This window comes from Camelus dromedarius, chromosome 20 (genome assembly GCF_036321535.1).
Source record: "Camelus dromedarius isolate mCamDro1 chromosome 20, mCamDro1.pat, whole genome shotgun sequence".
NCBI lineage: Eukaryota > Metazoa > Chordata > Mammalia > Artiodactyla > Camelidae > Camelus > Camelus dromedarius.
In genome coordinates, this window is record NC_087455.1 from 6,995,524 (window position 1) to 7,019,733 (window position 24,210).

At 54.4% G+C, this 24,210-nt stretch overlaps 1 protein-coding gene across 1 annotated transcript in view; it reads left to right on the forward strand.

Annotated features, from left to right (window-relative positions):
• Positions 1-452: 452 nt before the first annotated feature.
• NDRG1 (N-myc downstream regulated 1) overlaps positions 453-24,210 on the forward strand; it is a 48,538-nt gene continuing 24,780 nt past the window's right edge. The window contains exons 1-3 of the mRNA XM_010988803.3: positions 453-596; positions 11,572-11,652; positions 14,679-14,714. Of these exons, the coding sequence (XP_010987105.1) occupies positions 11,590-11,652; positions 14,679-14,714 (99 nt within the window). The 5' untranslated portion in view covers positions 453-596; positions 11,572-11,589. The remainder of the gene's footprint in view (positions 597-11,571; positions 11,653-14,678; positions 14,715-24,210) is intronic.

The window sequence follows — 24,210 nt, forward strand, 5'->3', positions numbered from 1 at the left end:
GGTCACAAGGGATGTCAGGGCGTGGCGCAATGGGGTTCGAAAGAAGAAACTCTGAGACGCACATGGAGGCTGCTCGGTCATACAGAGACACACGGAAGTCCTGATGCACACGCACCCGCGCACAAACGCATCCCCAGTGCACACACTCCCGTGGCACACGCCGAGGCCCCGGCCTTCCGGGCGAGGGAGGGGACAGCAGAGGCGCACCGCAGCCGACGCCAGGAGGCCCCTCCCCGCCGCGCCCCTACTCAGGCTTGCGCAACAGGCGGCGGCTTCGGCGGGCGCCCGCCGCGCGCGGCCCCTGCACCGTCAGGCGCGCGGGAGGGAGCGGGAGGAGCGCCGGGGAAGAGGGAGCGGGCGAGGGGTGTGTCCCGGCTGCGGGCCGGGCCCGAGAGGGCCGGGGCGGGGCGGGGCGGGGCGAGGCGCGGGGGCGGGGCCGCGGCGCCTATAAAGTCGCCCTCCTCCCGGGCATAAACAAACCTCGCCTGGCTCCGCGCTCCGGCTCGGCATCACACGCCCATCCTCGCGGCTCTCCTCGTCCGCTCTGGACGTCTCAGCCTAGCTCCGGCTCCTTTTACCTTTTTTCTCTACCTTCGGTAAGCCCGACGCCCTCTTCTTGCCAGGCAGGGAGGGATCGGTCGCCCGTGAGTGCTGCTGCAGCTCCTGGACCGCCCTTTGTGGTCCCTCCGAGCTGCGAGCGCTTGGGGAACCCGTGGCACGAGCTCGAGGAGGGGCTTCGGGGCGCGGGCACTGCTGGAATAGAGTGTTTCGATTTGGAGGGAGGAGAAAAAAAGGTCCCTGCTCAGCTTTCCCCCAGCTGAGGAAGTGGGATTCTGAGGGTCGGGGAGGGGTGGAGGAGAGCCGCGCGGGGAACACCTTGATCGCGCTTCCCGAGGCCCTTCCAGAGCGCAGCTGGCGCCATGGGTCGGGAGGCGCGCTGGAAATGGGAGGTGGAGGAGGGACTTGGAGTGTGTGTGTGTGTGTGTGTGTGTGGTGGGATGGGGTGTGTCCCTGGGGTGGGGTGTCTGCGGAAGGAGAGATTGAGCGCCCGTGTGTAAAAAGGAGGTGGGGAGGGGTGAGGCGCTGGGGCTGAGGCTGGAGAAGGGGGCGTGGGTACGTCTGGTTCCCAGACTGTGCCCAGAACCAGTGTGCTTCTGAGGGGCGGGGGCCGATTCAGACTAGAAGCCCGAGTGGGGCCCGCGCTCGTGTGTGTGTGTGTGTGTGTGTGTGTGTGTGTTGGAGGAGGGTCCGAAGTGTGTTACAGCGCGTGCGACACGCGCAGGAGCGCGGCTGGGCAGGGTGCGTCCCCCCGCCGTGGCAGCTCAGAAGAGGTGGCCTGGGCCTGGGGGTCGTGTGGGCATCTGGCGGCCCTGCGCTGGCTGGGGCTTGGAGTGGCGTCATTTTCGCCTCCGCCCACCCTCCCCCGCTTTCCTTCTCTCCCCTGCCTCCGGGGCCAGCGTCTCCTGCCCTCGAGGGAGGAGAACAGCTGGAGTTGCTCCGACGTTCCCGGGAGATCCGCCGCGGTCTCTGATTCACCCTTGGGCAGGGCGAGTGCGACGTGGTGGGCTCCGGGGGAAACGCGCTGTCCCCGTTTGGGTCAAATTAGTGGCTGACGCTGGGATTTAGTGGATCTTTCCCTTACTCCCCACCACCTCCCCCACTCTCCCGTCTGTCGCCTCTGCTGTCAGATGTTCCTGTGGGTCAGGGGCAGCACCGGTCTGTGGCTTGGAAGGGGGAGGTGCCTGGCAGCTGGTGGGGGAGGGCCCGGTTATCTTGTGTGGAAAACGAACTCTTCTTCACAGATGTCCCGGGCACTTCAGTTTGTTTGGTTCCTTTGAGTTACTAGGAAAGATGAAAGATTAGAAGACAGTTCAGCCAGTGGCCACGCAGGAGGGCTTTAGCCTCCCGGTAATGTCCCTCAGCCATATTTCATCTTCTCCTAATGAACAAAATCTCTAAACACAAACTGTGTTCTTGCTGTGAAAAATGCAGTTTCAAGACAAATCTTACACCCCGACCTCCTCCTATGTACAAATTCCTGAGTCTTTACTGAGTTTCACAAACATGAATGGAAATAAACAATGTGCAGAGAATGCAAACCCCAGCACCTGCCTGCTCGGGGCCCACCAGCCAGGGAGTGACTGAGGTGAAGGTGCAGAGCACAGCCCTCTGTGGTGTAAGTGCTGGGGTGGTATAGGGTGGGGGTCAGGGGAGTAGGTGAGGTACAGGTGGTCAGGAAGTGATGGGGAACCTCCAAAGAGACAGTGCTCTGGTATAAGGAGCAAAACCTGGGCTGTCTCCAGACCTGTGACTTCTTAGCTTTCCGGGTCCTTGTCTCCCATTAGAGAGTGAGAAGAAAGACGTTGCCTGCCTCGCCCTGTACCCTGGCACCTGACCCAGGGCCAGGCAGTTGGGAGGAGATGGAATACAGACATGGAATGAATTGAAAGGCTCTTTCCCTTCTGCCCTATTCCCCTCTGATCCCACAGCTAGAGTCCCAAGGAGGCAGTTGACCTTCTGGGTGGTAACATGTGACTGGGCTTTCCAAGGAGACCTCGGAGCATCTGTTGGGGTCTCCTCTCCTGAGAAGCAAGTCCGGGATCACTAATGGTTGGTTTGATCATTTGGAATAGAATTAAAAACTCACCCAAGTTCCTGGTCCGACTTCTTCCCATTATACAGATGGAAACTGAGGTCCAGAGACAGGGAACAACTTGCCAAGGACGAGCTAAAACTCTAGAGAGGACATCGGCTCTCTAGAACCTTTTCCGGGGGTTTCCTGGTTGGGACTGAAGGTGGTGCACGGAGGTCTCAGTCTTGATTTGTGTCCCTCTTTTGTCAGAGGGATAAAAATAAATTGGATCTCCACTGAGTTTCTAGTGAGGAAACTTTCCAGTCAAAGTGTGGGTGATTGGTTGATTTTAAGTGTAGATTGCATGTTCTTTAGAGATTAGCAGAATCAGTCTAGTGAGAAAGGGCTACAGCCCTGCTAAGTGGTGGTGGATGGGGTTTGGACCGCCCCCTCCAGGCTGGACCACAGAACTCAGAAGAGCCGGGATCCCCTCTTCTTCCCTCAGTGCACTGAAATCTCCTGGCCCAGCTGCCTTGGTGTGGATGGGGAAGAAAGATCACATTGTGTTTTCCTGATGGCCTGAAGCTGCCGTCCTTCCTTGGGATCTCACTCCAGAGATTCCTATCCAAGGCATGACTCAAAAGGCCCTGGGCTTCAGAAGGGAAGCCAAGATGATGACTCAGCATCTAAGATTCTAGCAAGGAGGGGGCCTGACTCAGGCAGAAGGGCCAGGGTGGGGCAGGACCTCTCTCTCCAGATCAGCTGCATCACCTCTGATCCTTGCAGGAGCTCTGCCTGGGCTGGATTGGCACCACTGAATGGATGAGAAAACCAAAGCCAAGAATATTGAAGGGACTTGGCTGTGGCCACATGACTAAAAGGGGGCGAGCCAGGCTTAGGATCCAGAGAGTCAGACTTCAAAGCCTTTGTTCTTTGTCATGTCAGCATGTTGGGGTGACTGCAGAAAGGCTTGAGTGAAAAGTACAGGGTGGCAATCAGGAGCTTTGGGCCTCAGCTTCCTCCTCTGTAAAATGGGAATAACAGACACTGTCTCACCGGGACGTGTAAATATTAATAGAACTAATCCATGGAAGGAGCTCAGACCTGGACTCGGCACGTGGGGACACCAGGTGGGAGTTTGCTGTCAATCATTTCCACAAATGACATTCTCAAGGCATTTTCTTGGCATTCAGTGTCAGAGACCTTTGTTCTAAACTTACCCAGGCCAGTGGGAGTGCCTCCAAATGCCAGGCTCATGGTTTGCTTCTTAAAGTTTTTCCAAAAAGCTAGGCTTATGCAGACTTCACAAAAATATAATGGGACTCTTGTCTGAAATGCAGATTTCCAGGCCTGGTGGATCTGGGATAGGCCAGGAATCTGCATTGTTTCAAAGCTCCCTGGGCTGGGTTGGGAGTAGGGTGTACTGAAGGAAGCCAGAGTAGAGGGTATCTGTTCCAGAATGATGGACAGGGGAGACAAATAGGGCAGCAGTGACTCTTTTTTCCCAAACCTCTAGGGTCTGGGGACACAGCGCTCCATCAGCAGCTCTTATCTATCTAAAGTGCCTTGTGATTTCAGGGCATCGCCTCATTCAGTTGAGCTAGGAGACATCTTTGCCATTTCTCAGGTCAGAAGACTGAAGCTCGGGCAGGTAACTTGCTTGTCCAGAATCAAATGATGGGGTCCTGTTCGAAGTGAGCCATCCCAGACTTTCCCGGCAGGTAACTTGCTTGTCCAGAATCAAATGATGGGGTCCTGTTCAAAGTGAGCCATCCCAGACTTTCCTGTGCAGTGTTGCCCTTTGAGATTGTCCATACCCTTCTGGAGCATGAACTTGGGTTCTTGGACTCAGCTCAGACTGCCCTTTCTGCCTCCCTGATCTCAGTCTGGTCCCAGCCCCCGCCCTTCCACTTGCTCTTTAAGTTCAGGGACAGAGATGGATGGGACGGTCATCCCTGCTGCAGAGCCCGAAGTGGTTAACTCCCTGAGCATTCACTTGGCCCCTGCTGTGCCAGCCCAGGCTGTTTGGAGGAGGGTGTGCAGGGCAGGCCGGGGACTCTGATCTAGTGTGCGCGAATCCCAGTTCTCCAGGGTAGGCACCTTGAGAAGAGAACCAGGAAGTCCTGGGGAGTCTGACTTGGCATTGCAGATCAGATTACAGAATCCGGGTCCCCACACAGGTCTCTCTCTGACCCAGTCTTTGACTTTCATACCGAATATCTACTGAAGACCTCCCAACCCTGCCCCGCCAGGCTCCATCTCCAGGCATCTCCAGTCCAGTGGGATGTTCCTCCAACCCAAGTGTTGGGAAATGAGGCTCATTAGCAGTCTGGGGATCTCATCTTTTGTTTTATAGATTCCCACCCCCTCTCCTGCCCCACCTAAACCTGTGGAAACCTCTGTCCAAGTATAAATTTTACACCCATGTGCAGCTCTGCTCAAAGAGGTGGATGGGGACCAGGGCTCCATCCTGTTCCCCCATCTTGACCCCCAACTCCACCCTGCTGGCTTTGAGAAGGTTCTGAGCAGCACTTTCGGGATGTGAGTGTGAGGCATTCTTAAGAGGGAGGTAATTCTGAAGATTCTCCCAGCTGGGAACCCTCACCTCCTCCCCTCTCTCATTAATCATTGAACTCACCTCCTTCTCCGGAAAGCCCCCCCTGGTTTTCCCCTCCAGGCAGGCAAGCTGGGTTGCACGCCCTTCTTGGATCATTCTGGGCTGTGTTTCCTTTTTTACCCTTTTTTTCCTGGAGACCTGAGAGCCTGGGACTTAACAGGCACTCAATTAACGTTGGTCCAAAAGAGACCTCCATTTATTAAAGAAATAACTTGGGTCATCTTGTGTGGGAAAGATTAACAGATCCTCCAGAGGACAGAAGCAGCAAGACCAGTTCGGAGAAGAATCCTGTCAGCATGGCGATCATCCCATCTCGGGGACAAAGGGTTTTGTAGGACGCGTCTCCATCCATGTCCTTTGCTAGTATTGGCTCTGTCTGTGTGCTTTCAACAAATGATGTCACAGACCAGCCGGTGCCGCTCATGCTTCTCCCATAGATTCACAGAAAAATCCGCTACCCAACCAGCATCCTCCTTCGGACTTTCTTTATTCTGCTTGTCCCTGCGGATGGTCTGATCTTTCTGCCAAACAAGTGCTGGGCTGCCAAAACTCCCGCTGTGAACCTACAGGAAGATCCTGGGTGGTGCAGGGAAGGGGGTGGGCGAGGACGAATCGCTGACCCCTCCCTCTTCCTGCTATTGTGTTCCAGATCCACTGCCTGACCTTCTCGCTAGTTCTGTGTTCTGGCTGAACACAGAGAAGTTCCATTCCAGCTACAGCTTGGTACCCAGGGAAGGAGGCAGCTGGGGTCTGCTTCCTCCTTAGTGATTCCCTTCGCATTCTTTCCATATCAGACAGTCGGTGAGAGGCTCCTGAGCTGCAGCCTCCGTGCAAAGCGAGGAGTTGGGATGGTCTGCTGGTCTTTCCGGCAGTAGCATCTGCACCATTTTACTGGCTTTTGAAGGCCCTGGTTTTGACTTCCCTTGCCCTCGACGGGGGAACTTTCTTGAAGGTCCAGTGAGCCCACCCATGTTTACTAGGTTGATTACGTAAGAAAAACATTGAGAGTTAAGGCCACCAACTTCCTCACCCTCCCCAGAGCCTTGGGTTTCAAAAGGTCCAGAAAACATCAAGAGAACCCGGGAACTGCCTGGTAACTTGATATCAAAATCTCTCTGGCAAAGAAAGGACCACACGCATCCACAGCAATCGGGGAGGCAAGGCGTACCCCAAGGCTACTCTCCTTGAGGTTGAGGCGGACATGGGACTGTTCTCTGGAATCTTCTGGGGACTGCTGTATTCGGGGGAGATGTTAGAGCAGACAGCAGTAGCGTGCATTGATCCCCCTGCCCCACCCCCTTTTAAATTCTGTTCTATAAAGAGCCCAGTGTGCTGGAAAGAACAGTGCTTTCATGTGGCTTGGAAACCAGGCGTGTTCTGGAGGGGACAAAATCTGGGCCAGTTCCTGACAGTCACAATCGATGCAAACTTATCAACAGTCCCTGGTCCCTCTCTTTCTCTGCTTCACTGAAGGACTTCTGGGAGGCTGTGGTCTGCCCACCCCTTCCCTGAGCACCTGCACCCACATCGAAGGATGGAGTCTAGGCCTTTAGGAAGTCCTGGGGGCCTTGGCGTTTGAGCCTTAAGTGACCTGTCTGTCAGCTGGGAGGGTCACACCCACCGTCTGCCAGTTCCTCCTTGAGGAACACACAGAACAGTGTGGGTTCCTGGGAAACTCAAAGGAAGGACAGAGTTTGGAGCCCGGGAGGCACCATTGGAGTGTTGCTGTATCGTGCTCTGTCTGTGCTGGGTTTCAGTCACTCTTGCCGAGGTGGGTGCATCTTGGGGTTCCCAGGACACATCCTGGTTGTTTCTCTGCTGGACACCTACCTCTGCCCTGCCTTGGGGGAGTTCTAGGGGCCCCAGAGAACTTGCTCAAGAGGGAAAGCTGATTGGGTCCCCTCAAGTGGCTTGTTAGAGGAAGCCAGAGCTGGAGGTCTTGGTTTTACACACTCAGGTCTCATGGACAGGAAGGGGTTGAGGCTGGAAGGAGAGCCTCTTCCAGGGCCCCAGGGCAGGCGGATCCAGGCAGAGTCGAGCCATGTGGGGCCCTGGTAAGACCCCAGGGTGCATGGCCCTTTGGTCAGGGTGCAGCATTTTCCAGCCTGGGCTCCCGTCCTCCCTGAGTGTCTTTGGGACCATGTGATGTTCGTAGAACACACACTGCATATTTTGCAGATGGGAAGTCAAGGTCCAGGGAGGGGATGAATGACTTGGTGAAAGTCACGTGGCGAGAGGGGCAGGGCTCCCACGGCCCCACTCCTAAGCCAGTGTTCCTGCTGCTCCACCAGGGCTTTTAAGAATCCCAGGCTCCGTGTGTCCCCTCACTCTCTTAGTGACTGCTTAACAGCTTTCACGTGACCTCATTGCCTGAGATGCCTCTGCCCGCCAGCCTCCCAGTTCCCAGGGTCACCTTCTTCCCTCCTCCAGGCAAATCTGAGGTTTGGCTCCCCTGGACCCGTGAGGCCTGGCCAATTGCTGACTGTCTCCTGGGTATGTTGAACTAGAAAGGCATTTGCCTGCCCCCGACTTGGGCCTTCGTTACTCACTGACCAGCATCGCTAATTTCCTATCTGGAGTGGCTTCCCTCTGTGCTGAGACATGGTTGGCGGGTGCCCCACCATCCCCCGTCTTGCAGGGTAGAGCAGACAGCCAACAGTCAGACCCCTGGGCTCCCACCCACTGTGCCCTGTGCCCTACATGGCCTTGCCATGTCACCCCGTGTCCACTGAACGACTGCCTCGGCCCTTCTCAGTCCGACACTCCGCACCGGGACTTTCCAGGAGGCAGAGGAGAGGGGCAGGGACGGGCATCCAGCGCTCGGCCTCAAGCCCAGGGAAGGATCTTGCTGTGGGCTCTGAGTGGCACCTAGGAGGGGCAGGGGCACCAGCTAGAGCACCCAGCCAGGTCACCTCCCATCCATCAACCTCCTGCAGTGCCGTGAGAGCCTCCACAGCCCAGAATGATGAGCGGTGCAGGTGGAGAGGCTGCACCTAAGGAGAGGTGTGGGGAGGACCACAGCCCCCCTGCCCTGGGCGGAGCTTTCCCTCTTGCAGAGATGGATGGTTGTGACTGGGCTTGGTGGGCGAGCAGGTGCTGCGGGACCCAGGGGTGGGGCACCCGGCCCCAGGACTCGGCGAACTCTGGGCTCAGGACTGAGTCTTTTCATCTATGGCCCTGTCCCCAACTTGTCACATTGTAGAATTTTGTCAACAAAACTATTTTTGGTACTTTCTCGCTTTGCTCAGCATCTGGTGCGTGAGAGCCTTGTGTGCAGGAAGCCACCTCTGAGTAAATCGCGGTGTCAATCTGGACTTCCTGGAACTCAGATGGTCTTTGAGGGCTGGTCTCGCTGCGTGGGGAGTGGGGAGGGGCAGAGGGAGGGGAGGGGAGCATGAGGGGCTGCTGGAAGGTGTCCCTGGTTTCATCCAAAGACTGTCATCTTCTTTAAATAACAAACCTGATTTTATGTATTGAGCTTCCTTGTAAGATTTCCTTTAGACAAACAGCTTCTGAAACAAAAGTTTGCAAAGTTCTTGGATTGAGGCAACAGAGACAGGGTAAGGGCTGGCCCTCAGCTGGCCTAAGTGGGCAGAACTGGGCGGAGGGCAGCCAGCTGTCCCCCTGCCCCTTGCAGGCTGACCACCAAGACGCAGAGACCACCTTCTGCAGCCAGTTTGGGCAGCCTTGGTGATTGCAGACCGTGACCTAGGCGGAGGGCCTGGCCGAGCTCTCCCTGCCAGCACATTTGTGGTTATCAGCTGCAGATTCCCCCAGGTACAAGGAGTCCCGCCTGATGCTCTCTCTGCTTTATCCAGTCTCCCTGCAGACTTCAGAGTCCCGGATCCCTTACTGGCTGCTTCTTGGTCTCGGCCAGAGTGTCTCAGCCTCCTCACCACTGAGACCAGACGATTCTGCTGCCGGGGTGTCCTATGCTCGGCAGGGTGAGAGCTGCCTCCCTGGCCACCACTCATGAGACGCCAGTAGCATCTCCCAGTCGCAACAATCAAAAATGTCCCCAGACACTGCCGAATGTCCCCTGGGGGACAAAATCACCCTGGTGTAGACAAACACTGTGAGGGTTATCCCTGGTGTCGCCTCTGAGCCTCCCCAGAGCCTTAGCACACCCGGGGCGGGGTTCCACGAGGCCCCCTCCCACTCCTCAAAGCAGCGACTCTCAAACACTGATACTGAAGGGAGGCTGGCCAATTTTCAACCCACTGTCTCACGGGGCCTGGGAAGCTGGGTCGTAGGAAGGGAAAGAAACTGGGGGGTAAAGAGAGTTCGCCAGGAGCACATCAGCGAAGTGGTGAAGACTGAAACTGAACTCTTTCCTGTTCTAGAGGAGCATGGTGGGTGGGGCGGGTGGAGGCTAACTCTAACAGGATCGCAGCGTCTGGGAGTCAAGGACAACTGACCATCTTGGGCTGAACTGCAGCCTGTGCTCGAGGCCTTATAAATGTAGGCTTGTTTTCACGGCGTTTCACTCTTGTGGTTTAGTGACCACGGAAGAGTGAATTTAATACAGACATCGCTTATGAGGCTGCATAAAACCTGTTCATCTGTCTATTCAACAAGCAAGTCGAGGTTGGACTTTGCACCTGGCCATGACGCTAGGAGCTACAGGTAGGGAAGGGAGCGAGCCAGGTGGGCTGCCTGCCCTGGGAGCTCCCAGGTGGGGCTGAAGATGCCCGCCGGGACCCGCCCACAGGGCAGTGGGAGACTGTGACTTCACCCCCAGGTTCTGAAAGGGCCCCTGGGAAATGTGAAGTCTTTTCACTCTCAGCACGAAGGGTGGCACTGCCAGAGCCCTGGGCTTCTGGAAAACTCTCTGGGCTGTGTAGGCGAGGTGTCCCACGGCCAGGGTCTCGGGACCATGAACTCGCTGAATTAGCAAGGCCAGCAGACCTTGGCTTTTCATGCCTCCTGCCTCCGAGCTGGCAGCGGCCCAGGAATGCTCACAGATATAAAACCGACTTTGTTTTCGGAATGTTCTGGAGCCTAGACTCCAAAGGCTGCATAAAGGCATTCTTGTGGGGCTGGTTATCTGCAGGGGAAAATCATGCTGGGGCCGCAGACCAGAGCATCCCAGGGGATCTGCCCACGGAATGCCACGTGCTGGCACGGGGCTGGGTGCGGGGCGGCCCCGGCTCTGGTGCCCGCCGAGCTCTGAGAGGTGTTTCACAAAGAGGGTTCTTCTGGGTTCGGGGAGCTGGGTCTTCAGAGGAGCGCTGGGCTGGAAGTTCAGAGGCTTGCACTCTCTCTGGCTGTTACATCTGTGGGGCCCTGGTGAGCCTGGGGCCAGGCTCCCACTCTGGAAAATACTGTGATGGCCTCGATCAGAATGGTTTTCGCTGAGGTTCCCGATTCAGAAGGTCTGAGTCTGTGAACCAGAGATTCTGTTGCTCCTTCCCCCGTCTCTTCTGCGTCTGCCTGAAGCACTGGACCCTCATTCTGGGCCCTTTGTGCCTCCCCCCGGTACTGGTGGGCACCTCATCCTTCCAGTTTGACTATCCATCAGTAAGAAGAGGTGTTTACGTCTCCTGGTCCCCAGTTAAGCTCCCGGAAGTGCACATAGTGCACATTACCACTCAAACCTCGCTCCCCAGGGACTGAATTACGGCAGCACCCCAGCATCCCTAACTCTGCCCAGTCCAGCTCTCCTGGTCCTTCTGCACCTGCCCCGTGCCAGAGCCGAGGAGGACCTCTTCTGGCCCACCCCGGCCTCTACCCCTCACCCTTGTCCCCCACCCCTGCCCTCCCACCCTGTCCGCCCGCCCCCCCCACCCTTCTTCCCCATCCCTGCTCTGACTCATGAGGTGCTTTTCCCCTCAAAGTTCCTTTTTCTTTCAAAATCCTACTGAGTGTTCAGTTCTGTTGGCCCCCTTGGCTTAAGGTGCTCCCCGCCCCAACCCCTCTTCCCCCCAGCGTGGAGCAGGACACCCAGCACAGAGGTGGACGCGAGGTATCTGTGCAGCCACCCCTCTGCTGGAGCTGGTTTGAGGAGGATGTAGGATGAAGCTGCCTCCGTGACCTTTTGTCTCCTTTTGGTTCTCAACCTGGGACTGCCTGACTTGGGGATCAGAGATGTGGGTCTCCTTCTAAAATGCAGGAGAAACGTCCCTAGTGTGGTAGTGAGCCTCGACTGGGTGTGAGGATCTGATTTTGAGGGTACTTTCATCCCTAAGCCTCAGTTTCCCGCCATTGCAGGAAATCTCCTACCCGGGCCCTCAGGGACAAGAGTGGGATGGGGCCGTGGGCAGGAGGTAGGAGCTGCTGGGCCGGGCCCAGTGAAGCCTCATTCCCTGATCTCAGATTTGCTCCCTTCTGGAAACATCTCTCAGCCAGAAGTGCTAACCTCCTGGCCTCTGTTCCTTTGCAGGCCGGTGACAGTGGGGACATGTCTCGGGAGCTGCAGGACGTGGACCTTGCTGAGGTGAAGCCTTTGGTGGAGAAAGGGGAGGTGAGTGGAGATGTTCCTGGCTCCCCCCACCCCATACACACTCACACACAGGCGTGCATGTGTGCACAATGCAGCACACATCTACGTACACACGTGAGCACACACACACCCATGTCCACGCTTCCTTGTTCCCACAGGTCAGCTTGTCCAGGGATGCAAAGGGACAAGAGGTAACAGTTCAAGTCCCAGTGTGGCCACAGAGTGCTAGGGCACTGTGGACCCGACCTCTCGCCCACCTCTGGCTTTTTCGCTCCTACCTCCCTGATCTCAGTTGTAAAGTAGGAGCATTGAACCAGAGTTCCTCCCAGCACCTCCACCTCTGACAACCTGTGTTTCTAGAACCTGCAGCGTGAGGCCCATTGCCCATTGGCTCTGTCTGCCCCATAGCTTCAAGGTTAAGGCCACACACTCTGGGGCCAGACCACCTGGGTTCAGATCCTGCCTGTGACACTTGGCAGCTTTGTGACCACTGGCAAATCCTTCGATCTCATCATGCTCCAGATACCCAACTTTAAAACAGTGACACAGGGACTTACATCGTGGGGCCAGGGAGAGGATAGAGTGGTTTAATTCATGCAGAGGGAATGCCTGCCTCAGAGGGAACCAGCAGGGCACAGGAGCTCTTGCTGCTGTAATTATTACCATCTTTTTGGTCAAAGCTTTTCATGGCAGTTTCTTTTGGAAACAGAAGCCCCTGCCCTGCAGCCTGGCCTGGCATGATCCATCCGGGACTGGTTGTTCTGATGATGGATGCGAAAAGCCTTTTCATTTGCACAGTTGACGTTGTATTTTTAAACTATGTTCACATCGCCGTCCTCACTGAGACTTATAACTGCCTGTGATGAGACACCATTTTTAAAAAGGAAAGCTCAGGTTCAAAAGTGAAGTTACTCCAAGGGCAACTAAACGCTTTCGAAAAATACTTGTTAACACACACGGACCACATCCTGCATGCCTGTCTCTGGGCCAGTCGTATTTCGTGGGTTATCTTGTGCTAAATGAAAGGATAAGACTGGTTGATTAGACTAGGTTCTGTGATTGTTCCCATTTTCCAGAAGAGGAAGCTGAGTCCAGGAGTAGAAGCCAGGCCAGGGGAAGCTGCAGAGTGCTTGATGTCATTGCCATGCCAGGGGTCTGCAGATGTCTTCTGCATAAAGGGCCAGAGGCAAATATCTTAGGCTTTGAGGACCACATGGTCTCTGTTGCGACCACTCTGCTTTACAGTTACATCATGAAAGCAGCCCTCGACAATGTGTAAGTGAACGGGCTTGCTGTGTTCCAATAAAGCTTTACTCACAACAACAGGGGGAGGAAGGTAGAGGGTCATACTATTCACTATGCATGCTCCAAACCTATTTGTCTTCCGTCGGGGTCTTTGACATCATCTTAAAAAGCAAACAAACAAACAAAACCCCTCTAGGTGATACAAATACATATCAACATAGTCTTATCTCCCCCTTTTGAAAAACCACATGACAGACTATTCCACACTTTGCTTTATTTATTCAGCCACACATGTTGGAGACCTTTCCGACATCAGTCCATAGAGCACCTGTTTCTCTCTTTCCAGTGCCGCAGGATTCCACCACGTTTATTTGACCAGTGCCCTGTATGTGGACCCTTGGGTCCACGTTACCGTTACCAGCAGTGCTACACAGTGTTCATATGCTCATTGGATCCTTCGTCTACATCATTTCATACACACGGCAGGTGCATCTCAAAGATAAATTCCCCAAGTGGCATCACTGGGTCCGAGGGCAAATGCATTTTTAAACACAGCATTTATATATTTCAGGCAGTCTAGTGGCATCCTTGGAGAATTTTATTCCTGAAACAAATATCTAAGAGATTATCAACTCCAGGTCACATGTCAGTCTATCTCTAAGTAGATATTTACCTTTTCTTTCAAGGTTTAGATGGAAGTAAACCTTCCGATTCCTTGGATTGACTCAGCAAAGTGTTTTTAATTAGGCTAGCTGTTGGGAAGTTCTCCCTGATGTCTGTCCTCAGTCTGGATGGCCACTGCACTCCTGTTGACATTTTGAAGATTAGGGTTGTACACAGTAGCTGGTCTACTCCCTCCTACCAATACAGAGACACAGACACACACAGACACACCACACAAAGTGTTGTTGGTCACATTTGCTTCCACCTGAATTTAGCAGACCTCCCTGACGTTCTTAACCCCAGACCAGGAGATGTGAAGTTATTTTAATCTCCTTCAGCAGGCGTTTGTTACCGTCTTATCTCCCAGCTCCTGGCTAGCCCGAGGGGCCCCCTTCCCCTTCCTTCACCTCTTTTGCCCTTGGCTCTGCTGAGCTGTCTTCTTTCATGGTGAGTGGTGGTAGGTCTTGCTGGGGTTCTGCTTTCAGAGGGTGTTTGAACTCCATCTCTGAGTCGGGAGGAACACGTGCCAGCAACATTTCTTGGAAACACTGGCCAAGCATGGCTCCCGCTCCAACTCTGAGTGGGATTTTCACTGCTACCCAGGTGACAAGCGCCCTATTGCTGTCTTCCTCGGCCTGGCCTGCCACTGACAACTCTGGTGAAAGATGGAATTTGGGCTGGAAACTCAGAATTATTGGATTGAGGGAAGTGCTCTGCTCTCCTCCTCCATCCACGAGAAACTGGATTTTAATCCAGATGATGGGCTATTGTGGAAGAAATGTAAAGACAGTGACATGGTCAGGTTTGAATTTTAAAGGTGTAGTACATGGGTGGAGACAGAGACATCAGTTAATAGGCAATTACAGTCTTGTATCTCTCAAGCTTGTGGTATGCTTAGACCTTCAGATCTTTTTTTTCACCAAGGCTGCAGTCAGAACAGAATCCAGCTAATGTGTCTACTTTTCTGCGAGGTTGCTATTCTTTGCGGCGAAAAGTGTCTCTCTGTAAGGAATTAGAGAAGCCCCACAGAGGCCGTTGGGTAGATACAATAGATTCAGGGCGTGGAGAGGTCCTTGTGTTCTGACATTCCATCTCTTCCCCAGGAAACTGATCAAACTGTCTCTCTTTTCTCTCCACAGACCATCAGCGGCCTCCTGCAAGAGTTTGATGTTCAGGCAAGTAGAAGAAGTGGCTTCCCTTCCCCCTTTCTTGCTCTGTCTTCTCTTTCCCTCCTTCTCCCATTGGTTTGAAGTAGATTCGTGTTCAGACCTTAGGGGTGAAGGGAGAGAAGCAAGTGAGCTCAGCTGGTTCCCCACACTCAGGGCCTTCTCCCCAGAGAAAAGCTGGTTTGAGTTCTGGCCAAGGAAGCAGCAAGCCAGTTACCCACTGTGAAAGCGGGTCAGATATGGCCCCCTTTGACCCTGCAGAGCTGGGCAGAGCTGTGGGGCGAGTGCGGGGCAAATGGCGAGGCATTGGGTGGGCTTGGGACCCTGCGGCGGGAGGGGACGGAAGCAAAGGCTTGATGTTCTTGGCTCTGCTTGGGAAGTGAAACGAGCCTTCCCCTTGGTTTTCTGGCTCCACCTCTGCTCTGGGTTGGTGTGAGAGCAAGGTGGGGGTGGTGTCTGGAAGTGTGTTCAAGAACTAGCTTTCAGGAGAGCCAGTTGGCCTCTCTTGGCCGAGGGGTGGGTCAGAACCTCAGGAACTGTAGATCCTGGACTCGTTGTCCCAGAGCCACGTGGGCCCCACGCTGGGCCAGGCTCTGGGGGTGGGGCCGGAAGCCTGGGCACATCTGGGTCTTGTAGGCTCCCGGGAGAAGACAAACCAGATGCCGGCTGACAAGCTCACCTGCACCTCTCCCTGCATGTCACACAGGTGTCCCCGGCTCCCGGCCCATTCCGAGCTCCGCGTCTCCATCACAGATTTCATCGCCATCCCCCCAAAATAGCTTCACTCTTCCTCCTAAATCTCGTATTTCAGTGTTTGGCCCACCATCCATCGGAGGCGGGGATCTTGGCGCTGTCTTTGGAAGGAAGTAGGGAGAGAGGGAGGAGTTGGAATCATTGGCTGGTCTGAGGTCCTGGGGGCCTTGAACAGCACACGCAAGGTGTGTGGGCTTTAATGTGCTTACGTGTCATCCCGGCTGTACCTGGGGGCCACCCTGACCTCGGGCCCTGTGGAACCCCTGGGGTGTGCCCGAGGTATTGGTTTCTGTCCCTGGCATTTGTTCTCTGAGGCCAGTACATCCCACTGTGTAACATCAGCTTGTTCAGAACACACTTATTACACCACCACTGTGCACCCCCTGGACACCCAGACAGACGCGTGGCACCTGTACTCTGCGGGGGACACCCCACTTAACGCCAACCGAGTTATACAGTGAAGATCGCTGTCTCCATTCTTAAAGCTGGGAAAACTGAGGCTCAGAGGCCAAGCATGCCTGGCTCTCGGTCGCATGGCTAGCATAGTGCCCTGTGCAACTTGACCATGAAACCTCCTTTGACAGCCTCCTAGGGATAGGGTGGATGTTGACCCCTGAAGTCTGTGATTAAAAGCAGCTGAGCACGGAGACGCCCTCATCCCTCAGAAGAATTTCCGACTCAGCCCTGGGTTTAGAGCTTCGCTGCTGCCCCAGCATCCCCACACCCCTGCGGTGGGTGAGTTCGGACCAGGGCTGGCTTCTCCCCACTTTATGAATGAGGAAACTGAGCCACCTGGACAGTGAAACTTGCCACAGTCAGGCCATGGCAGAGACATCATGCCATCTCGAACAAAAGCATCTTTTTTCTCTTTTTTTTTTTGTGTCGGGCCAACCAGATTTAATCCTAGCTGACCCTTGCAAGGTGTGTGCCCTTGAACAAGTGACCCTCCATCTGTAAAATTAGCCTAACAGTAAGAATTAATGCTCCTGAGCACTCACTATGTGCGGAGGCACTGTTCTAAGCATGCTGCCTTTAATTGTATTTATCGAATTAAAGGCACTCATTTAATCTCCACAAGAGCCCTAGGGGGCCTGGGGTTCTGGTATCACCTAATACAAGGGCCTTCAGGTCGCATAGCCAGGGAGGCCCCCCAGCTTTCAGGTCCCCTGAGCCCCCCACCCCCTGTGATAACGCCGACACCAGTGCTGTTCACAGCCGAGCTCATTGCTTAGAAAGCAAAGGCCACACTGTCTGCAACAATGCAGGTTACAGGCATGGATGGATGTGTGGAAGTGACCCTTAAACTCTGGGGTCTGGGGACCCCTGAGCCACCATGCCTGGGGGTGAGAGGAGACATGGTCAGACGTCCAGGCACAGTTTCTCCTCTGGGGTCACTGGGTAGGAGTGCAGCGGGGTGGTCCTGGCTCAGTCTGCAGCTCCACTGGAGCTGGAAGCAGGGCTACCTGGCGGGCTCAGCCCACCTTTGTGCATAGAAACGGGAGAGGGGCCTGGGATGGGTGGGGCAGCTCCCTGGGTCTATGTCCCTCCCAGGGAGGGAGCTCTGAGTAGCCTAGGCCCCAAGCTAGTCACTCGCCCCCCCCCATCACTGACTGTGTCTGTCTGGCTCGTTCCCCTGTGACTCAGACCATCAGGTCCCTGCACCTTGTAGGCCATCAGAGGAGGGAGGGACCCGAGCCGGTCATGTCATTGGCTGCATTAGCACCGAGGACACTGACTGTGGCCTTCAAGGAGGGTGTGGTCTCATGGAACGTGGCCTCTGGTTCTACTCTTTATTATGCTTGTTTAAGAAGAGAGTCAGAGTTGGTAGGTTGCTTGCCCCAGGTCACCCTGCAGTGACGGGAGGGTGGCACCAGACCCTGGGCCCTCCCTCTCCGAGCCCTGAGAGCTTCCTGTTCTGCCCACGCCTGATGAGGCGGGTTTAGTGGTGCTTCCTGCAAGCCAGACCCTGTGCTAAGGGCTTCCTAGCCAAAATCTCATGCAACACCGCAACAACAGCATAGGCAGAGGTACTATTATCCTCTTCGTTCCGATGGGGAAACTGACCCCAGAGTGTTGGGATTGGGACTCACACCCACGTTTGCCTGAGCGGGAAGGAAGCCTGCCTTCTTACTGTGCCGTCTCTGCTTCTCCCTTCCCCAGGCTAGAGCTCCGTACGTTGGTCTCTGTCTCCCAGGACTCTGGGCATGTGGGGGATGTTCTGGGAAAGCAGGAGGTGAATCGGTCCCCAGGGGTCCTAGGTTTATCTCATGCAGCCCCTCGTTTTACAGCTGGGGAAACGGAAGGACAGAGAACAAGGGGAGTCATTTGTCCAGGGCTGTGCAGTGGGGGAGCAAGGAGTGATGACATCTGATCCTACACCTGGTCCTTTCCCACCCTTCTGAGAACAGGGAGAGGCGGGTCACAGGGCAGTGGAGCTGGACAGATGCTGCAGCCATGGCCTGGCAGTTGGATTGGCTCTAGGGACTTGAGTCTGTGAGTGGCAGCCCCAGGGACGGGAGGATCATTCAGGGCTGGGCTGGGCGAGGCCCTGGGAGGAGGGGGAGCCGCTAACCTACTTTCTTTGCCATTGAAATGTTAGCTTTTGTGACCCTACCGCCAAGGAAGCAGCCTTTAGCTCTGTGGTTTTGTCTTCCTGCGGCAGCCCTGTGATGTCCGTCCCCCGCAAGTTCAAGCCCACAGATTCCCCCAGACTAGGCGTTCAGCAGCTGGGTTTGCCCTCTTTGTGGCTGTTTGACCCAGAGCAAGATGCTCCCCCTCCTTTCAGCCTCTGTGTCCTCATCTGCAAAGCGGGGAAAGTCGCTCCAACCTTGTGTAAGTGGCAGTGTAGGGAGGACAGTGATGACGAGGACCCTGATGTGATGTTCCCCAGTGTTGACTCAATGACACGGCATGTCTGCCAACTCTGTTGTGAAAAAATACTGTGCAGCCATCACCACCATCCATCTCTGGAACTCTTTCCATCTTGCAAAACTGGAACTGTCCCCGTAAGACACTCATTCCCCATTCCCCTCCTCCCAGCCCCCGTCAACCACCCTTCTTCTTTCTGTTTCTATGAATTTAACTCCTCTAGGTAACTCACATAAGTGGAATCACGGTGCTTGTCCTTTTGTGATTGGCTTATTTCACTTAACACGATGTCGTCAAGTTTCATCCATGCTGAAGCATGTGTCAGAATGACCTTCCTTTTTAAGGCTGAATAATGCTCCGTTACACATCTGGACCACATTTTGCTTATCCATTCATCCATCAGTTGACACTTAGGCTGCTTCCAACATTTGGCCATTGTGAATAGTGCTGCTGTGAACAGGGGTGCACACTGCCTGTTAATGACTCTGTTTCCAGTTCTTCGGGGTGTAAACCCAGAAGAGGAATGGTTGGGTCATATGGTTATTGTAGATTTCCAAAATCTTGCTCATCAGAGAAACCTAGAAAGCCTAGTTTATCTGCTCCTTGGGAAGATAGTTCCTCACTTTTATATCCCTCTTGATAGTTTGCAAAGCACTTTACGCGCTCCTATCCCCAGGCACAGATAATAGGCAAAGCAGAGAACAGGAGTTTGGTGCCATCTATCTGTGCAAGTCAACTTGAAGGTCGCTCGGTCTGGGGTGGGTGGGGTGCTACGTCCTCTGAACTCAGCAAAGTGAGGACCTGGAGACCACAGAGGGAAGCCTCGGCGTGGGGCCGGGGAGCAAGATGAGGTTCATCAACATCGTGCACCAGCCTGGGCTGAGCCCGCCCAGCCAATCCCAAGAGCTCTCCTGTGAGGTGGAGGCATCTTTCTGATCATGCATTCCTTTGTTCTCTTTGTTTTTAACAGATGCCTGCTTTGTACCTGGCATTGTCTTAGGTGCTGGGGCTCTAGGGTGAGCGTGACAGGCAGTGAGCCCTGTTTTTAGGGACTGTAGTTCCAAACTAATAGTAGTATGAGATGCTGGGGCTGCAGGAAGGAAGTGGCTTGATCTGGCTCTGCAGAGAAGTTTCTGGCATCAGACTAGGCAGTTGTGTTTGCAAATTTGATGAGTACGGAAAGTGGGAGTATTTGGGGTTCTGGTTTATTTTCTTTGGCTAGAATCCTAGAATCCAAGAATATCAGAGCTGGCAGATGCTTTAGGATCCAGCCCTACCCCTTCTGCTTCAGGTGGGGAGGCTTTGTCAAAGGCCCCTGAGGGGAAGGGAGGGGAGGGAGGGGAGGGAGTGAATGAGTATTTGTGTGCCCACCCATCGTGCAAGGCTCCCTTGCTAGGTAGGAAGTGATATTCTCCTTTGCAGATGAGGGACCAGTTTGGAGATGTTAAGAAACTTGCCAAAGGGTTCTAAGAGATAGCCCTGAATTTCAGCCCATCGGACTGTTAGATACATAATAATCATGGGGGTGGTGAGAGCTGACGTCTCTCGAGCACTAACTGTATGTCAGAAACTGCGCTGACCTCTTTTCCTGCATCATTTCATTCAGTCTTCCCTTTGGAGAAGATATTGTTGCCATCCTTGTTGAAGAGACAAGGCTCTGAGCTGGCTTAAGGGATTTGTCCAGTGTCACACAAAGATGAGATAGATGAAAAGCCTGAGTCAGTCTGGAGCCCAAGTGCAGAGCCAGAGTCCGTATAATTGGTGGGGGCGGGGTGATGTGGGGGCGGCAGAGTTGAGTCCGCTGCTCATCAATCCCTGCTCGTGGGCTGGGTAACTTCCTTTGGCCCCAGATCACCTCTCCTGGTGGATTTTCTATTTCTCATTCCTTCCACCTAGATCTTTAGCTATTCAGATAGTTTGATTTGATTTGGTTTCCATGGGAATCTCTGTTTGTGTATTTACCAGGGATCTCTGGGCAATGAGCTGATGTTAACCGGCGGGCCCTTGGGTAGAAGGGATGGAGGGGCCTGGGGCAGGAAGGGTGGTGGGCTGGAGGGTCTCCCGGGGTCTGGCTCCCGCTCTGGAACACCCAGTCTGGTGGAGCTGGGCCTGGGGGGATGTCTGATCCTCGTCGTGAGGGCAGTGATTTTTTTCCCCTCTCTTGGAAGTAGACCAGCTCACAGGGAAAACAGAAATGATGCCCTTTTGCGAATTTCCTTCTTTGTACACAGTTGCTTCTTGTTTTCATGCCCCCGACTGAAGGTGGGCAGAACTCAGAGGCTTGGAAATCCTCAGCCCACTCCACCATTTCCCGTCCCTGCCCGCCCCCAGCCTCACTTCCGAGGAAGCCATGGGGACTTATAGCAAACTCCGAGTAACAGATGGCGGTGGCATGCATCTGGGTCAGCGCCAAATGAGTCTTTGCCTCTCCTGCTCTCCTCTGTGGGTTTCCTGGGAAGGCCCTCCTGGTGGAGGTGACAGGACACCCCACCTGCCAGCCCCCCTGTGGTGAGGCTTTGATCGCCTCCCTAGGGCTGTCCAGCCCAGGCCACCAGGCTGACCTAGTGTGGACGCCCATCTCCGGGTGTCGCAGAATGGGTGCAGTGGACTGCGGGTTGGGATCAGCTCCGTCTCTGCTAGCCCCGTGCCCTTGGCCAGTCACCTGACCTCCTGCAGGCTTCGTCTTCTATTCTGTAAAAATGGGGACCGTATCTCTGTCCCCGAGATGTCACGATTATGATGTGAACTCAGCATCAGACTCAGCAGGCGGGCCTCCTTTGCCTCCCTCTGCTCCGTGGATGGCCCTCCTTCCATTCCTGCTCTTTTCCCTAACGCCAGACAGACGTTCCTCCTGATTCTCTCTGGCTTGGAGATGCGCATCCTCGGCGTGGGTTCCAGCTGCTGTATCCCCAGGCTGACGCCTTCCTACACACTATGCATCGTTTCCTGACTGTCACTACTTTTCTGTTTCTCGGTGTGACAACAACATTAAGGAAAGCTGAGAAATGGTGGGGGTTGACCTCTTTGAGATCTTCTTCTCTTCTAGATGTCCCAGCTGGCCAGGGATCAGAACTTGGGGGCCCCAGGGTCTGTCGCGAATCTTAACTCTACTCCTCGCAGCTGTGCACCTTTGGGAGCTGGGCTTCAGCCCCAGAGGCCATCTGGGAAGTGGCTGACCTGATAGCACAGGGGTCAGACCTGGCTGTGTAGAGTCTGCCCAGGAAGGGGATGGCTGTCCTTCGGTGCAGATACAGTTGTGTTCCTTCCACACACGCATCCCTCCCCATCGTTCTTCGTGATTCGTGTGCTCCTTACCCAGTGGGAAGGGCAAGGTCTGTGGCACAGCCTGGCCCACCCTCCCCCGCTGTGGGCACAGGAGATGGACCAGGAAGATGGGGAGGGGTACGTTATTTTATAAAAAGGTGGGACAAGCCTTCGGCGTTTTATCTTGAGTCTCTGTTCTCATGATTTGCCTTTCTTGCCTCAGTGAGCCCTGATGTCATGCTGCGTCTGATGAGCCAAAATCAGCTTTCTTTGCCTATTATTCCAAAGGTCACCCTCCACCCTCAGGCCATGCCTTGACCAAAGCTTGCTGGACTGAGGGGAGGGGCAGCCTGGCTCCCCAGCTGACTTAGAGCCTGGTTAAGTGTGTCATCCTCTTAGTCCCAAGTGTTCAGCGTCTCCCTGGGGCCTGCTGGGTGGGCGGATTACAGAGGGAGGCGACAGCAGCTGGTCTCAGAGCTCCTCTAGATCATCCAGCCAGTTGACTTAAACCATGGGGGCTGGCCCTTGTGGCTTCACAGTAATCACCTCTGGGGTAGGCGTCTGTAAGAACCAGCATGGAGGGAAACACTGCAATTTGCAACACTCTCCAGTCCCTACCATGGTTTTAGTTTTGGGAGCATCTCCGTAAGCAGGTATGTTTGCTACTGATCTCAGTTTACAGCTGAGGGAAGGAATTCTCAGAGAAGTCTGGTAATTTGGCCTAGGTCACATGGTGGGTGTCTCATTAGAATTAATATTAATCAACAGTACCCTGAATAAGGAAATGTTTGACATTTTTGCTGACCTAGAAGGTCTAGTATAGCAGGCTATGAATGTCACCCAGTCTTAGACTCCTTCCAGCTTCCTGATGTGCCATCCTGAGCATGTAGCTTTTGTCCTCATGCTCATAAAATGGCTGCTGAACCCCCAAGCATCTCACCCATGTTCCAGGTAGTAAGCAGGTGGAAGAGGGAAAGGGAATAATCAAAAGGCCAAGTTTGATCCTTTAAAAAATATTCTCCTCAAGTCTCCAGCAAGTTCTGCATCTCATTGGCCAGAACTGAATCTTCTGACCACCCTTGGCTACAAGGGAGATGGAGAAGTGGAGACTTTTCTGAGGTGCATTGCTGGGAATCCTGTCATAAAGAAGGAAACAAATGTCTGGAAAGCTCACCAATATAGTCTGCTCACAACATAGCTCACAAAGCTTCCAAGCCAGAACCGGCAGCCAAATGGCTGAAATCTTTGAGGAATACTTAGTGGTAGGTACTGTTTTCAGCAGCTTATAAGCATGCAGACAGCCGGCATAGGTGCCGTTTCACAACTTGCTGGCTTACAGGTAGTGTGAAATGCGTACATCTCTATGTATCTCCTGCAGATCAGACCGTTTAGGGCAGAGCCAGCCTTTCTCCCTGGGAATCCACAGTCAGGTTGAGGAGGCAGCTGAGACAGAGATATGTCATTGTGGCAGGTGCTACAGCCGAGGGAACAAGAACCACGAGCCCCGTGTGCAGTGGGTGGCAGGAAGGGCCACCCCCAGGAAGTGATGTTTGTGCCGAGGCTTTTCCAAGTGTGACGCACTGCTGTACGTTCCGGCTGGTGGGGGCAGATGCAACTTGAGGGGGATGAGAGGAGCAGATTATTTTTCTGGTCTACAGGCCAGTATATCCCAGCATGTGACCCATGGATTGCTGGTTTTTGGAGAAGCTGGAGAGATAGAAAGCAACCTACAGTCACATCAGTGGGGACCTGACTTCCTGCATCCCTCTTTAGAGAGTCACAGCGCACGTTGCACATTAAAGGTTTTCTTTCTTCGCGGGACACCTGGCACAGGGTGTTAAAACGGAGACATCAAAGAGCACAGGCTTTGGACTCGGGCAGTTTCAGATTCAGATCCAGCTGCGCCGTTCCAGCTGTGCGACCTTGAGCAAATTCCCCTCTCTCGGCCTCAGTCTCCTCATCTGGGAGATGTGGACCATCCCTAACCAGTGGGGTCGTTGTGTGGATTCAAGGAGGGAGCGAGTGTAAAAAGGTTGGAGCAGGGTCTGAAACAGTGATTATTGCCACCCTCCTGCCCTCCCCTCTGCACCCTGAGAGAGTGGCTTTCTAGACTCTTCCAGAGGAGGTGAGAGGAAAACCCATGCAGCCTGGATTTCTCTCTCTTTTGCATGGCCCCTGACTGGGTCAAAACTCTGTGAGCAGGGCCTTCTGAGATCTGGCTCTGAACTTGGAAGAGCCAAGGCTGGCTATCTGGAGGGTGGAGGGGTCTTACCAGTGTTTCTAGCCACTGTCCTAGCCAGACCAGGAACCCCGATGAGCCCTGAGCCTGGCCTTTCCCCACCATGCAAGAGGACGCAAGGTGCACTGTGCAGCTCTGACGTCCTGGGTCCCTTGGTGCCCGCTCTTTAGGGGAATGTGGGGAGGTGCAGGGTGGATTCCTCCCCCTGCGAAACTGGGTGATTCATCCCCACAGGGACAGGACAGAATGTTCCTCAGGGACTGAAGAGGACAAACGGATGTGTCTGTGGGTGTTTTAATTCCTCCATCCAATCTTAGAGCCTGTCTTCTTAGTTTGGGCCAGTAGGGAGAGAGCATCAGGGCGGGCTGAGAACTTGTGTGC